The following is a 15,646-nucleotide window of genomic DNA, read 5'->3' as shown; positions in this document are numbered from 1 at the left end:
GCGGATAAAGATGTATAGAAAAAAAAAAAAAAAAAACCAGGTTAAAAAAACAGGTTGAAATTCCTAATCCAGAATAAAATTCTTTGTAATCCAACTATCCTCTTCTTTCCATCAAAACAGTTTCCAAAATGTTACTCTTAATAGGCATTCAGCACACCAGAAGATGAAAGTTTTGAAAAGCTGATGTTTTAAGGTTCCTATCATTGAAAAAGAAAATGAATTCCTCTGCTCAAGCTTTCTATCAGGAATAAATTGATGTATTCATTTAAGAACTCACCTAAATTAAACAGTTATTTTCTCATGATGGCAATACTTTCCTTATTTGCACACTCTAGGTATGCAAAGCTCCAGTCTGCTGTAGTAAATGTAAATCAGAACCATGAGCATAATTCTACCTCTGCCGTGACTCACTGTAGCCTGAGGAAGTCACTATGTCATTCTGCATATAATAATGACATTGTATAGCTCATTTGGGCGTGAGCCGGTTCATTAGTTGATGCTTAATATTGCTGTAAAGCGCAAAATGTTTCATGAGTGTTTGGTATTGTTATTTAAAAAGAAATAAACAGGAAATGTTAATCAGGAAATGTCATCACTGAGACATGAAATTCCTCAATGACACGGACAAGATGGGCAGTCCCTGAAACAGCAGCATTCTTTGTGAATAGAAACATCATAAAACAGGTCTTTTCTACAGCTCTAACACACTGCCTATATGATGTCAGACACTGCATGTCCCAGTGCCTCGTTTCTCCCAAAACATGTGAAATATGATATCTGCAGAATGTCAACAGTCAGAAAGCACTGCTTTTGATACTATATAATCAGGTTGATCACCAGTCTCCCATGGCACAGGGCTGAAGCTCATTGACCTCTAAGGTCCCTTAGTACCTAAGCCATCCTATGATTCTATGAAAGCCCTGAGGTCAGCCAAATGTCTTTGGTGTACAGCCCTGCACCCCAGAGCCGCTCCCAGACACGGCCTCTCCTTGAAGATCAAAGGTCTTTGTTTCACCACGTCGTACCTATCATACCTACAGCACGAGGGGTTTGGTCACAGCTATTAACAGCCTGGAAATGAGAGATGGACTGGGAAACACCACTTCCCTTCCAGGGGAACTGTTGGAGGACGTGGATTTTATAACAAGAACCGGCTGCCCAGTGAGGTTGTGGATGCCCCGTCCTTGGAGGTGTTCAAGACCAGGTTGGACGGGGCCCTGGGCAACCTGATCTAGTAAAGGTGTATGTTTGGTGGCCCTGCCAGGCAGGGGGTTGGAACTACATGATCCTTGAGGTCCCTTCCAACCCGGCTCATTCTCTCATTCTGTGCCCTCTTTCAAAATGGCAACTACGGCCTCCGCCGTGCGCCTGCGCAGTACGGGCCGAGAAGCCTTTCCCTGGAGTAAAATGGCGGCGAAGAACGGCCGTGCCCCGCCCTCCTCAGGTGATTGCCAGGTTGTGTGGTCACGTGGCGCGGCGGGGCGGGGGCAGATGCGGGTTGTGAAGGGCCGGGGTGGGGCTGGCGGCAGAGCGCTGCGGGGCCGGCGGGATGGAGGGTGTGGGGTTTGCTCTCCGTCCTGTGGCTCTGCTCTGTGCTTGGCTCCTGTTCGGCGCCACATGGGGCTTGGGGCTCCCGAGCGCTGTCTACGTGCTGGATGATGCCGCAGGGCTGGGCAGGGAGTTCGACGGGATCGGGGCGATCAGCGGCGGCGGGGTGAGCGGGGCCGGCGGGCACGGGGCTCCTCGGGACTGGGGTGACATCGGCTCCTCGGGGCGGCCGCAACTGGGGATGGGGAAACCTGCTATTAGTGTAGCGGCGGCTGAGGGGATGCTGGGGAGGCTCTGAGGACGCTGTGCGCTGAGCTGAGGCAGGGAGAGTGCAGGGGAGCAGTGCTGGGACTGAGCTCTGCTGTGCTTGCAGCTCTGTGCTATCTCCCCATGTCCCTGCCCTCCCTTTGCAGAGTGTCACGGGGTGAGCAGGGCCCCTCCAGTCTGCAAAAGCAGAACTGTGCAAGTGGAGGGTTAGAAAAGAACTTTGTGTTTAGCGAGTTCTTTATGTTGAAATTAATTTTGTAGGATTATTAGCTGTATGGAACTGCCCAGACCAAAAAAATGGGGATGCACTTGGATGTTTGAATGTTAAGGTATTTGTGTTTTCATTTTCTGTTTTAGGCCACTTCTAGACTCCTTGTGAACTACCAAGAACCGTATCGCTCCCAGATCTTAGATTATCTATTCAAGGTAAGGGTTGTGTCACTGCTGCTCTGATATCTGATTTCATGCAGAGTTTCTTACTGTCACATGTTGGGGTGCCTGTAATATATTCAGGTTTTATTGAGATTAGGCAAGCTCTATCTTGTAAAGCATCTATTTAAAGCTGTTTTTGCAACTTGACACGTGAGCCCTGTAAAAGAATAGTGAAATTAATAAGTTGTATTACTGCCTATGTGTTTTAGGTGGCTTAGTAGCTAAGAGTGAAATGGTTGAGCCCTAAGAGAGCTTAAACCTATTAGAGCAAACCCTGGTTTGCACACCAATTCATAGCGTAGTAAACCACTCATTCAAATGTATTCTATGAAGAGCTCAGATTAAAAAAAAATATGTATTTGTTTTACAATTAGTATCTATGAATACAACACTTATATGTATTAAGTGCTTTTTCTCAGTCTTAATGGTTTTATTTTTATTAATATATAAGTTTTTATGCATTCTTATGGGATAAGTGTTTTAGCCTGTTTTATTCTTCTTGTGTAAAGAATAGACTTCCTAGCTCTTCACAAGATGACATGCTCAGAGACATGATGTAGCAGAGGGTTGTTAGTTAGGGTAGTTTGGTTAGGTTGCAGTTGGACTTGATGATCTTTAAGGTCTTTTCCAACTTGAGCAACTCGATGGTTCTAAGAGTTTTGATCCCTCTGTGAAATGCTGGGAAGCTCCTTTTTCTGGGATAAGAATAAAACCAGCAAGTGTTGTCATGTGTGCAGACTCTAAAACCTAAGAAAGGAGTCTCCTTCCTTCAGAGTATGACAGCTGCTAATGTATAGCTGATAGCTGCTGGCTGTACTAAAGGGGTTTTTATGAGAACCTTATATTGCTGTTCTTGACAGTCAGCATGTTTTGGTGTTTGTTGTTTTATTGGGGGGAGGGAGTTCAGCCTATTTCTTCAGATTGCTAGGATTTCTCTTATTCCTGATTTCAGTGTATTTTCATCATCCATTTTGGGTTAACGAGGGCTCTGCTGTTTGATGATTGTAGGAAGTTCATTAGGCAGTTCTGATTCAAGTACAGATAGCTTATCAATTTTGTGGATCTGGCTGCATCACATTAGTAGAATATCTATTCCAGCCTAGTATAAGAAGTGTTCTTACTTTAGAAGGAATATGAATGTTACTATTTGTAAACTGCTTTAGGTAGGTTATTACATTGAACAGAAACAGCTTGTCTTGCTTTTGTCACTGTAAATTACTCTGCTGAAGGAGGATGTCATGTCACTTTCAAGCACTGTAATCCAGATGGCTGGAGGGGAATAATTTACTGCATAGCTTAAAACTGGGTAAAGGATATAATGAAGAATAACGTATAACTTTGGAGGTTATCCATGTTCTTTGAAAGACCTAAATTGTGTGTTGCAAGTATGAGTTTTCTGAAGGAGTCAGCAGGAATATGATAAAAGAAATTTCGGTTGTGAGAGCACGGTATTTGACATTTTTTTTAGCGTTTTCTTTCACCAAAACCCCTAAAGCTGTTATGACACATATGGAAGGAGGCTTTGCCTTAATTTTCTTCTTGTATTTAATGTTGGTCAACTTGCATGGTGAAAATGGAAAATTGGACCAAGTGGCAATTTGTTTTTCAGTATGGCAATTTTTCTTGTCTTGTAACCTGCTAATTACAGAAAAAGTTATTTCTGACACATATATTTGCTCTTTCATGTAAGCAGTGTAAGCCTTTGTATCAAAGAATTTATGAGGGTGGTAGGTTTAATCATTTGATTATTCTTTTGAAAGAAAGCGCTAAGCTTGGCTTATGGTAACATTAAAAATACTTTAATATTCCTTGTAAAGATTGTCTTGTGGTTAGTCTAATTTCTCTTTGCCTTTTTTTCAGCCAAATTTTGGTGCTTCATTACACATTCTCAAAGTAGAGATTGGAGGTGATGGACAATCAACAGGTACAGATTATGCAGGGTTTAGCTTCTCATTGCAGTGATCATGTAAGTAACATGTCCTGCATGCTTCTCTTCAGTTAAGACATGGAGATGCATATTCTGTTGTTCTACTGAAGTTACACAGAAATATCAGAAATGATGTCTGTGGACTTGTAAAAGGAATTTATACTTGTGTCTTAGAGATGGTGTTCTCTTCCTCTTACCTTCGATATAGAGATATATAATATGGTAAATAGGTTGTACTTGAGAGAAAATGAGTTCTCTGCAGAGCATTTCTCAAATGCTGTTTCTGCAAAAAAAATCCCATGAAACTTGTGTAGGACTTAAAAATATGAAAATGCAAAGATCAGAAGCAGTTTTCATTTTTACTTTAGTGAGCTGCTACGTTCCACTGGTGTTTGATCATTGTTTGTGATTCTTTTATTTTTATTTTTCCTCCTTTTGATCATAGTTCTCTAAACTTCCTGGTGGCTGTTGAGACCAAGATAATCATAAATGCATATATTAGCGTTACCGTATCTGGGAATGGGAAATGCCCAAAAGCAGATCACATTCTGATACAAAAAAAAGTGCTTAGTCTCCCTAAAAAGAAACCCACAAATATGTCCTTCCTCCAAAAAAACACACAAGCATTTATGCTAAGTTAACATGCTAAGAATGAAGGGTGGCCAGTTTTGCATGTTCCCTTCCACTACTCATTTTGCATTGAAATGTAGAGCAAAGAATGTGTGAACTGTGTTGCAGCTATGTGCTTGACTGCTCATTGTGGCAGTGAGCAATGCAGATAACTTTATAGTGTGCAACAGCTTATGACACAGAAGATAATTGTAAACTAACTGTCTGCTTCCTTCCTAGATGGCACTGAGCCATCCCATATGCACTATGAAAATGATGAGAACTACTTCCGAGGTTATGAATGGTGGCTGATGAAAGAAGCTAAAAAGAGGAACCCCCAAATTAAACTGATTGGTAAATTATAACAAGCCTTAGGATTTATATATATGTTGCACTAGAGAAGATATAGCATCTCTAGTATTTGGTATGCTTGTGTGATGCTTCACTTCAACAGATTGTATTTGCTTTTCTATAGTAGTGTAACATTCTGGGCATTGTCTCATGATTTGCTTGCATCAAGTGACATTAGTGCTTAGTCTTATTTACAGTGATGAGTGTAAATGATTTATCGTGCAGGCTGAATTTCTGAATAATCAGCAGAATAAGAAATTCAAGGGAATAAATTAAATTTAAAGGAAGCATTAATCTGTAAAATTTTCATGCCCTAAGTTCAATCATATGACCTTATTATGGACACATCACCTTCATTCTCTTTGAGAGTGCTTCCTGTCTTCTTTGCTGTATGTGTATGTATGTATATGTATTTGAGTTGTAAGACAACTTTATTGCTTCCTTGTTTTGATTGTGGGTTGTGTGTCATAGAATGACTTGGGTTGGAAGGGACCTCAGGGATCATCAACTTCCTATCCCCCTGCCACAAGTAGGTTTGCTAACCACTAGATTAAGTACTAGATCAGATTGCCCAGGGCTCCATCCAACCTGGCCTTGAACGTATCCAGAGACAAGGCATTCATAACCTGTCTGGGCAACCTACTCTAGTACCTCACCATTCTCTCAGTGTATGTGACAATACAAATACAGAATCCTGGATTTTGATGAAATACTTCACAGGATGTATTTCACATGAAAGAGAGGATGTCATTTTTTTTTTTTTTTCACTCTGTCTCCTAAAAGTGTTTCAAAAGTGAATCTGGCCATAAATCATTTGTTTTTTATAGTGTGATGCCAGGTGGCATATATGTACTTCCTGAGACTATATAATTTTTCTTGATCAATCATGATAGAACTCAATTCTGAAGTAAAAGCACAAATATCAGCACTTACCTCTCACTGCTGTTTTTTGCAGATGTTTTAGTGAAACTGTAACACAACTAGTCCTGAGCTAAATGTTGGGCTCTTCCATGTGCCAGGCTTATCAATATTCCCTGACAAATTTAAAAATCAGCTGATGTCTTAAGTTATTTGCCTTCATCTCTTACCTTTTTGAGACAATGAAATGGACCTTGGTTTTGAATGCAAGCACTATTGATAGTGCTTTCATGGAGTGTACAGTACAATTGTTTCCATTTTGCATGTGGTAGTAGCAGTGGTTGCAGAACTATTATAGTAATAATCAGGTACCTCTGTAATAGCAAGCCAGACTTCTGCGGTCTCCAGGGCAGAGAAACCTCATAATTAAAAATAAATACACTGCATCACTTGATTGTGTAGTTAAGTAACAATATAATTTTTTTTTCTGAAGAGTAATTTTCCATGTACAGTGCAGCATAGACAAGGGAAAAAGTGTGGTTTGCAACTTGTTTTTTTTTTTTTAAATAGTGTGATTATCCACAGTGCTCTTAGTCAAGTGTCAATCAGATTTACTCCTCATAAACATCAGGAAATATAAGTGATGCATGAGAAATTCCATCCAAATAAAAACTTGGAACAAATGTGCAGGTGTGAAAGTTGGAAAAATTCTTAAAATTAACTGTTACAGTGTTTTGACAGCTTAATTTCCAGGAGCTTGAAAGGTTGTCACTGAGGTTTATTCTTCTACTGTTACGATTTTGGTTACATAATTTATCTCCCTATATTCATTTTCTGCTTTTTGAATATAGTCTGCTCTCTGTATGACCACACTTCCTTTCTCTGTAGTCTAACGGACTATTCCAGTTTTATCTATAAAACTATTAAGTCCTCTGATTTTTGTTATTTGGTATTGCTCAAAATTTCAGTCAGTGCTATTTAAAAGCTCTTTTCAAATGAAGTACATGTGTATATAATTTTTTTTTATCATGAAGGAGAGGTGGAGCAAAGGTTACTCTAAGTACCTGTGAAATTCCATAAACATGGCAGTTTTACTGTTTTACTCCACCTGCTTATGAGTCTCCTTACCCCTCACCCAGGAAGCAGGTTTTTCCTACCCATCCACAAGATATGACTTGCTACTGGTTTTGCTGGTCAGGTTCTCTTAGTCAAGCACTGTGACAAATAGCAAACTTACCATCTGTGACTAATTGTGATTATTAATATCTTCCTCTTCCCTCAAATCAAGCCCCCAGCAAAGGGAGAAGAGAATGCCGTTTAATTAATAAGTTGTGGTGTCTTGTACTGAATTAGCTGAAAATGTGAGGGAATCTTCTTAGGCTAATAACTTGTTCTTATTTACCATAACTACAGAGACTCAGAAATGCTTTTAGGACTTTTAGAAAGACTAGGACTATTTAGCATAGTCCTAGTCTTTCTTCCTCTGTCATGTGTAAATCATCATTTGCTCTGGAAGTCATACTCAGGAGATTTTAGGATTTCAATGTTGATCCTTTGTCCATAATGCTTTAAAATGGTTTTGCAAGAGTCTTTCTGATTTGAACCTCTTAGAGTTTACACAATAGAAGGATTATATGTATTCAGTAGCTCTCTAATAAAGGTGGGTTTCTTGCTTAAGAATAAAACAAAAGCTACAAATGTTTGATCCCAGTTTATATTATAGCATATTCTACAGTAAAATAAGCTGTGTTTCATTATTTTTGCTGGAACTATGTGAATCTGAAGGGCTATCTGCTCCTTCGGTTTAGGAAGAATAAATTGCAGCGTGCTTTTAAACTGTACTAAATAATGCAAACCACCCAGTTTAGTAATTATTTGCTTTTTTTTCTTTCCTTCCAGGATTACCGTGGACATTTCCATCATGGATAGGGAAGGGTGAAAACTGGCCCTATGATTATCCACATGTCACTGTTTACTATATTATTTCTTGGATATTAGGAGCTAAACAGTATCATGATCTGGATATTGATTATATTGGGGTCAGTAAAATATTTTGTCTTCATTTCTAAGATTTTTTTTTCTTGTTTCTCTGAATACTGAGAAGGGAGAGATGAAAAAACTAATTCTGGTTATAACATTTTGTTGCAATAAGAGTGTTACCTAGCATAACTCCTTTACACAGTACTGCCCATTAATGCGGAAACAGTGTAAAGTGGCTAGGCTCCTGACTTCCCAATTCTAGAACAAAGTTACCAGAAAATTTAAGGATTTTGAAACTTGAGTGTGCAATTTCCTGCTTCATTTGTTGTCCCTGGGTTTTAGAGGTAAGCAGCTAACGAAAAATGTTAGTTAAGACTTAAAGGTTGAAAAGCACAGCAAGTGTGAGTGCTTGCCATAAAATATGGCTGTTATTTTGCTGAAGGGCAGCCCTTTATCACTACTTTCATTTTTACCTACATTACTGAAAAGTAGTTAGGGTGCATGTGCTACAGTGTGACTGCTGGATTGTGTTATGAGGCATTATGTGGAAGTAGTGAGGGAATATCTGAGAAAATGTTCTTTAGAGATGAGAGAGAAAACTTTTCAAATTCATTATTTGACTGGGATTCAACCTTTTCTTCTTTCCTTCTGCTTAAGAAAATGTTTGATTTGTCCAAAATAAGTCTTATGCTTACTGAAACACTCATTTTGGACTTCTAAGTGTTTTGATGCAGAATAGTTTAACTGCAGGGAAGCTGACAGTCAATTCAGTGGTCCTGGGTTGAGCTTCTGAAGTTATGGTTCCAGTCCTACTAAGAAAGTCTGATCTTTTTACTGTAATGTGGGAAGGCATGTATAATGTATGTCTTTTCTGGAATGTCTTTGTGTTGCTGACTGTATTAGTCAGTGTCAGTCTTGCTCTCTGGGTAGCAACTTTAGGGAAGTGGTGGGGAGGAAGGTATGTGCCTGACACAACTTTTTAGTTCTTGCCTTGCTCTGCTTTCAGAGTAGAAGGTAAGTTCTACTTATTAAGTGTTTAGATAATGTCTGGTATCTGTATTGTTACTTGATGTTCTCTATGACAGTGTTTTGAAGTTACAGTGTTTTTCTCCATGATTTCTACTAAACTGTAGACCCATTGTTAATGATATGTAATGCGTAACAAGGCTAACCATTGTAGAGCTCCCACTGCACTCGTGTTCTTTTCAGCAAGATTACGGACAAAAAAGGCCTACAAATTCGTTAAATAAGCATCTGGTTTGAATTTTTATGTAGAATTCTCTTGTGGAGGGCTGATAAAACCAATCAGAGCAATTTCCTTTAGCAAATAAAAACCACGGAGTTCAGAAACAATTCTGAAAGATTTGTTTAAGTATATATAAGATTACACGATATATCAATGCATTCTGACTTCTCTAAATGGCCTTTTACTTTTTTCTTTATAGATATGGAATGAAAGGGCATTTAACAGCAAATATATCAAGGTATGTATGTTTTCCTTCTCTGAAGTTTCTTTGTTATCATTTATATGTGATTTACTTGTATGACTTCCCCTAGAATAGAGACCTTAATCCTGTGACTGCTTACTGAACTCTTTCATGTGGTGGTTGCACATATAAAATACTGATAGGGTCAGATCTTGAGAATTTTTTTATCTGAAATATTTTACTGAAATTTGTAAATCAAAGTGTGCTCAATATGCAGGACATTTGAATGGAAGCCTCGGTAGAATCATACAAATTAAATCTTATTAGAAGGTGGAAAATAGCTTCTTTGGTAAACCCTTAAAATTGTGAAGTTCCAGTGGATGCAATACATTTAATTATTGATATACGAGTCCAGGTTGTTATGACACTTTCTGATTTGCTTTTTCCGTAAGGAAAATGCTCTTTATTTTAACTATGTAGAAGTTGATACCTTGTTCTAAATGAGTTGGAGAGTGACAGTATTTCACTTCAGGTAAAACTAAGCTGTCACTGCTTCCTTCCTTGTGTGCCCTTCTTTGAAAGCTCACTTCTGTTTCAGTTGTGTTATACTTAAGATTCCACTTCAGCATAAGTTCTGCTATATTCATTTCCTTGTTGCTGCTTTGAGTCTAAGAGGCAATTACATCACCTCTTCTTAAAAGAAAGAGTTAAGCTGAGTATGCAGGAAACTGCTATTTTATTTATTTATTTATTTATTTATTAATACAGAACTCAACAGAAATTGGTCCCTTCTGCTTAACATTAGTCAGTTAGTAGCTGTTAGTAATTTGTATACACTGCATAAGGTCAGCTGTGTCACTTGTCCTGGCAACTTCTATACTTATTTCATTCAGTGATTAGTTTTAGTAGCATAATACAGAAAGTTATACAGCAATTAAACATAACGTTTCATTAGCAGGGGAAGAAAAGTTAGGCATAAGTTAAACGTGTTTCATGAGGCTGGCATATATAAAATTCTGCCTGCTCCTGAAAAGTGAGAGTGCTCTCCTATGAAACACTTAATTTCCTTCCTAGTATGCAGGTTTCTTCATAGCTCATATGAACTGCTTTGGGTGAGGCATGTCAGGAAGCAGAAAACTGTTGGCATTATACCTGATAACATAGAAAGAGAAACACCTTATCCATTTTTTTTTCTTATTAACAGGTATTAATCAACTGTGTATTTTTAAACTGATTTACTTGGTCATTGTTACCACAGCAGTTTAGTTTGCATGGCTTATCACAACTTAGAACAAATTCTACATTATCTGTGCTTCATTACACAACTAGTTTCATTGAAGTGTTTTTTTTTCTAGATTATCACTTCTGTAGGGTACTACAAAAGTAGTTCACTAGTCAGGAATGGGCCAGTGGAGAAATCTGAAGATATTAGTAGCTTCCTAAAGGATAATTTTAATTGTAGCGAGTAAGGCAATACAAGATAGTTTGGAAAACTTATTACACTGCAAGTTAGATTTATTCATAGACTAGTTTATATGTTCTCTTGTAAAAGGAATCATAAAAGAGAAAGCAGATCTTATCATAAATAGAATACTCATATTTCACTAAATAATAGATAAGTTTTCTTTAGATCACATAAGAAACTGGTTCTCTTCTGCTCAGTCTTCTGCACCGTTGCTTCTTTCTAATCTATTTGCCTTGGCTTCCTGATGTACAGAGAATGAATGTGGAGAACAAACTGTCAAGTGGAGGTGTGGCATTCTGTTTGTTAGCATCTTAAATACCATTGAATTGGAACAGCTTTTGGCTTCTAGAACTGAAGTTTTAAAGTTTGATCTTAAAATCACTAAAATATTTACTGAAATGTGTCAGCCTTCCTCTGCTGTATGGCTTTATTTAACATCTGTTTTATCATTCATTCTCTTGCACACTGCAGTGCCATGTGGCATCTCTTTATCTAACATGATTCCATTTGCAGTCAGCCATTTTAGGACAGACTTGTTTACCAGAGTGTGCATCTGTACAGCAAACTTCCTTTATGGCATACATATATTTGAGTTCTTGGTTATCTTGCTAAGTGTTTTACTGTAAGAACTTATTTTAGTTGCTTCATCCACTAAGACTCCAGTTATGTTTCTTACAAAGTAGAAGAAAAATTAAGCAGAAGTGATGATTTTGTTGCTTTAGGATCTTATTCAATAAGAATTTTATTCTTCCAATTTTTAAATACTGTCAGTGTACTCCTTAAATTTTAGAGTTAGTGTATCTTCATACTGGGGGCATGGAGTGGCTGGAATGACACCATTCTGTGTATGTTATTGTGGAACGTGTGTTTTGGGTATCTATGTTGTGTCCTTGGTACCTGTCTTTTCATGTGGAAGTTCTGCAGTGTTTCTAGTCATTCTCTTCTGCTGAACTATCTCCATGATTAGGCAGCTTTCTGTATGTCTAATGTAAGTCTTGCTGAATGTCCATTGGTCCTAATTCTATCTACTCTGGAGATCTAATCACATCCTTTCTCTTTCGAAGACCACATAGATCATATTTGGTCTTATCTATTATTTCTTTTGTGGAGCAGTTAAAAAGAATCCAAATCAGTCTAGAAATATGCCATTCAGAAATAACTAACAATTTATCTTTCCCCTTGCAGTAAGCTGACACTCTTTCTCCTTTAGTGAGTTTCCATGATCCTAAAAATCATTTTAGCAGACTTTTCTGCATGCTTTATATAGCATACAACACAGGCATATCTATTAGTGCAGTAAGTAGTGTTAAATCAAAGTCATCTATGAATAAGTAAATTATTACAGGGTACTGTTTCAATTAGTCAAATTCCTCCTTCCTATGGATCTTGTACAAACTTAAGCAATGTACTTTGTCAGTAAGTGTCTAAATAAAATAATAATTTCTGTGGCAGTATTTTCTGAATCCTAGTTCAGGAATCTTTGTGGTCCCATCCTCTGCTTCTCCTCACCCCAAGTGGATTCATCACTGTTAATTTAGTAGTAGTTTTTCTACTTACAGTACAATATAGCTTTAATTCTAGTCATCAGCTAGGAAACACTGTGGAAAACATCTTTAGAAGTCTCAATTCCTTTAGATTTTATTTTCTAGTGAACTTTATCTGCAGAATTCCTTTATTTGCAGAAGTGGTTTTGTCTAACTGTGCATCTTCTATCTTTTTCCACCAGTGAAATAAAACATATGCATAGACTTTCAAGGTGTTGTTATAAATGAACTGGTAACACTTATCTTCCAGTCAGGTGCTTAGTACCTTAAAGTCTGGGGCCAGAAATGGTTCAGTGTTAACAACACTTATTGGTAACTTTATCTGATTTGTTGTTATGGCTCATCTTTGAGAAGATTTCACCTACCTGTCTTATTCTGAAGAAATGCTTTTGCTGTCTGTTCTAAAATTGTCTTCAGTCTTAATTTTTCGTGTTGCATGGTTAATGAAAGGCTGTGCTTTAAGTGTTGTTATCTGTTACTAAGGTACTTCGGCAGTCTTTAGACAAACTGGGTCTAAGCAACGTTGGCATCATCGCTGCGGATGGAGATTGGAACGTTTCAAACGAGATGGTAGTTGATCCATATCTTAATGATGCTGTTCAGGTAGTTGGGTAAGTGTGGGAGAAAGGAGGAATGTTACACATCATGTATTGCTACATTTCTGTAAATAAGTCTTCACCTCCATTTTTGAGAAGTCGTGTAGTCATAGTTCCTAAAAACTTCAATTTAGTGCATGTGTAAGATGATCTTATAACCCTTCCATCACTTCTCTGGCGTGTTGAGTTAGGAGCTAGGTTTTAAGCTTTAGACCTTAGAAGTCTCCTGTCATTCGCTAGTGCTAGCTAATCTGGACATGCATCTTCAGAGTCAGAAAAGCTTTAGGATGAAATTCTTGATTTAATCATTTGATCATTCTTGATCATTTCAAATAATCTTGAACTTTCACTTGACGCTTTATACCCCTGCCACATTCCCTATAGTACACCCATTGCTTGTGACCTTTCTGGTTGTATCTGGAAGCTAGATTACTTTTTTTGCTTTCATCTGGTTACATCCAAAGTTAGTTTTTAAAACTGATACAACCTATCTCAATTTCAGCAGATAGGAGTGCCTACTGTTGCAGTTATGGCAAAAGGCAACTTGATTATTTGTCTGCACATTTGCTCCCTAATACACTTTGTTTCTATCTTCCTTTTTGCAATAGGGTTTCTCTTGTTTTTGCATTCTTGCTTATTGCTGATTCTGAAAACAATTAATGTTTTGGTGTTGTGTTTTTTGGTGGGTTTTTTTGGGTTTTTTTGTTTGTTTTTTTTTTCTCCTTAAAGCTATAACTTGTTCACAATGGAGATTAACTCTGCAACACAATTGAACCATTTATATGTGTATTTATTACCTATGCTATTAGCTTTACTATTAAGAACATGCTTGTAGACCCTTGTGTGCTGTTTGCCCCCATTTATATGTAAGGGTTTGTGATAGTCTTGTAATTTTTTAGGCAGATCTATAATACAGTGTTTATAGCAAGACAGTTAAGCAGGGATTCTGTAAAGAAAATGCTTTCTTATGCATTGAGATTATAAACATTGATCATCTGTAAGTAGCTTTTTGAGAAACGTCAGTTGTAATACTGGTATTGTATAACTAAATTTTGCATGGCTGTTTTTCTAACAAACTAGAACAGGCAAGGCTTGCACCTCACCAAGTTCATAGTGAATTAGGAAATGTTAGCATGAAAATCATAACTAAAATAAAACTTGCAAAATCACTGTGCTGAATTTGTATGGTTCTTCTTTCATTATTTCTTTAAGAGCTCTACGGAGTCAATGTTTAAATTGTGACCTTGGAATGTTTGGCTTTTGTTTTGTTGACATCTTTTAGAACTGCGTACAAATTCTATTTGTTCTTTTAAGATGAAAATGCTTTTGCTCTAACTTTCGTAACCCACTGATCAGAGTGAAGAGCTAGAGGCACATATCAAGTAGTGGTGTTTTCTGTTAGGGCATTCAGCTTAATAGACAGACAACAGAGTGAGAACACCATGTTTCTTGAACAGCGCTGACCTTAAGACAACTAACTATTGGAGTTCTTGCTGACCTAGAAAAAGATAACAATAATTACACATCTGTCCTTCAGCTCAAGTTCATAGAGATTCTAGAAGTACTCTGAAACTTTGTCTCTAAATTATCTGTATAGTTTTTTACAAAAGTCAGCTATTCAGTTTGTTTTCTTGAGTAGTCCTAAACTATTTTCTTTGCAGTTGTTTTCTGTACATTGTTCTGTAATCTCTTTCCAGCTGTAACCTTATGACCTTACCTGTACCAAAAATACTATTTGTAAACTGTGAATGCTTCCCTTCCTTTGACTGAGGGATTAATCTTAATGAATGTAGTCCTTGTCACTATTTCATGCCAATGAGTTGCAGTGGTTGCCACTTAAACAGGAATTTCGTTAGGAAAAAAAAGGAAAAATAATGTTTAGTTCACTTAAGGCTTAAACTGTGTTGTTATACTTCTATGTTTTGTTTGCAAGGCTATCTTCACTACTGTCTTCCTATGTTGTTTTAATGGCTGCCTTTTTGTTTTTGTGTAGTTGTATACATTCATACTAATCTTATTACTTATGACTCGGTACCACCTGTTCTACATTATGCACCATTGCATATTGGCTTATTTGCTAATATTCAATTAGACTTCAATGTATTACATAATGTTTTTTCTGATGCTTGTTTAGAAACTGACAAAGTGTTTTTCCATAGTTCTCGACAATTTTGTTATCATCGACTTGTAAACCATTAATAATGGACAATGATCATATGTTGGGTATATGAAATCTGTGTTTTTTTTTTATTAGAAACAACAAATCTCATTTTATTTTTACTGATGCATCTTGAGTCTTGTAACACAGTGATGAAATAGCAGAAATTATTGTTGCCATATCAGTGTTTTCCCCTCTCCTATTGCCTATAAATAAAAATCACTGCAAGTCAGGAACATATTACTGTAACAGGAACATAAGCTATCTTGATTTAGAAATGTAGGCTTTTACTGATAGAATAGTCTTTCTTTGTAGAATTTCTGGGATGCTTCTTATATTTATTGACTGTTTTTTCCTATATTCATTGACTTGTCTACCTCTGGAGGATATGTGGTTGGATCTCCTTAAGTGAAGGAGGTGCAGTTATCTCATGGTGCTGAGGTTTGCTCAGTTAACTTGGAATATCTTCACAACCTCTTTGGAA

The 15,646-nt window shown here is 37.3% G+C and overlaps 1 protein-coding gene across 6 annotated transcripts in view; it reads left to right on the top strand.

The window, feature by feature from the left end:
* GALC (galactosylceramidase) overlaps nucleotides 1-15,646 on the top strand; it is a 61,989-nt gene that overhangs the window by 24,958 nt on the left and 21,385 nt on the right. For 2 of the 6 annotated variants that reach the window (XM_085550507.1, XM_015865379.3), the window contains exons 1-6: nucleotides 1,528-1,714; nucleotides 2,173-2,241; nucleotides 4,108-4,171; nucleotides 5,024-5,137; nucleotides 7,892-8,031; nucleotides 9,418-9,456. In XM_085550507.1, coding sequence (XP_085406633.1) covers nucleotides 8,006-8,031; nucleotides 9,418-9,456 — 65 coding nt within the window. In that variant the 5' untranslated portion in view covers nucleotides 1,528-1,714; nucleotides 2,173-2,241; nucleotides 4,108-4,171; nucleotides 5,024-5,137; nucleotides 7,892-8,005. Of the gene's footprint in view, nucleotides 1-1,267; nucleotides 1,445-1,527; nucleotides 1,715-2,172; nucleotides 2,242-4,107; nucleotides 4,172-5,023; nucleotides 5,138-7,891; nucleotides 8,032-9,417; nucleotides 9,457-12,891; nucleotides 13,020-15,646 lie in introns of those variants that run through there. The other 4 variants (XM_015865381.3, XM_085550505.1, XM_085550506.1 and 1 more) reach the window with 4 other exon arrangements.

This window comes from Coturnix japonica, chromosome 5, assembly GCF_054131305.1.
Source record: "Coturnix japonica strain WE chromosome 5, WE-NBRP24, whole genome shotgun sequence".
NCBI classification, from domain to species: domain Eukaryota; kingdom Metazoa; phylum Chordata; class Aves; order Galliformes; family Phasianidae; genus Coturnix; species Coturnix japonica.
This window is presented reverse-complemented; position numbering and strand designations above follow the sequence as displayed.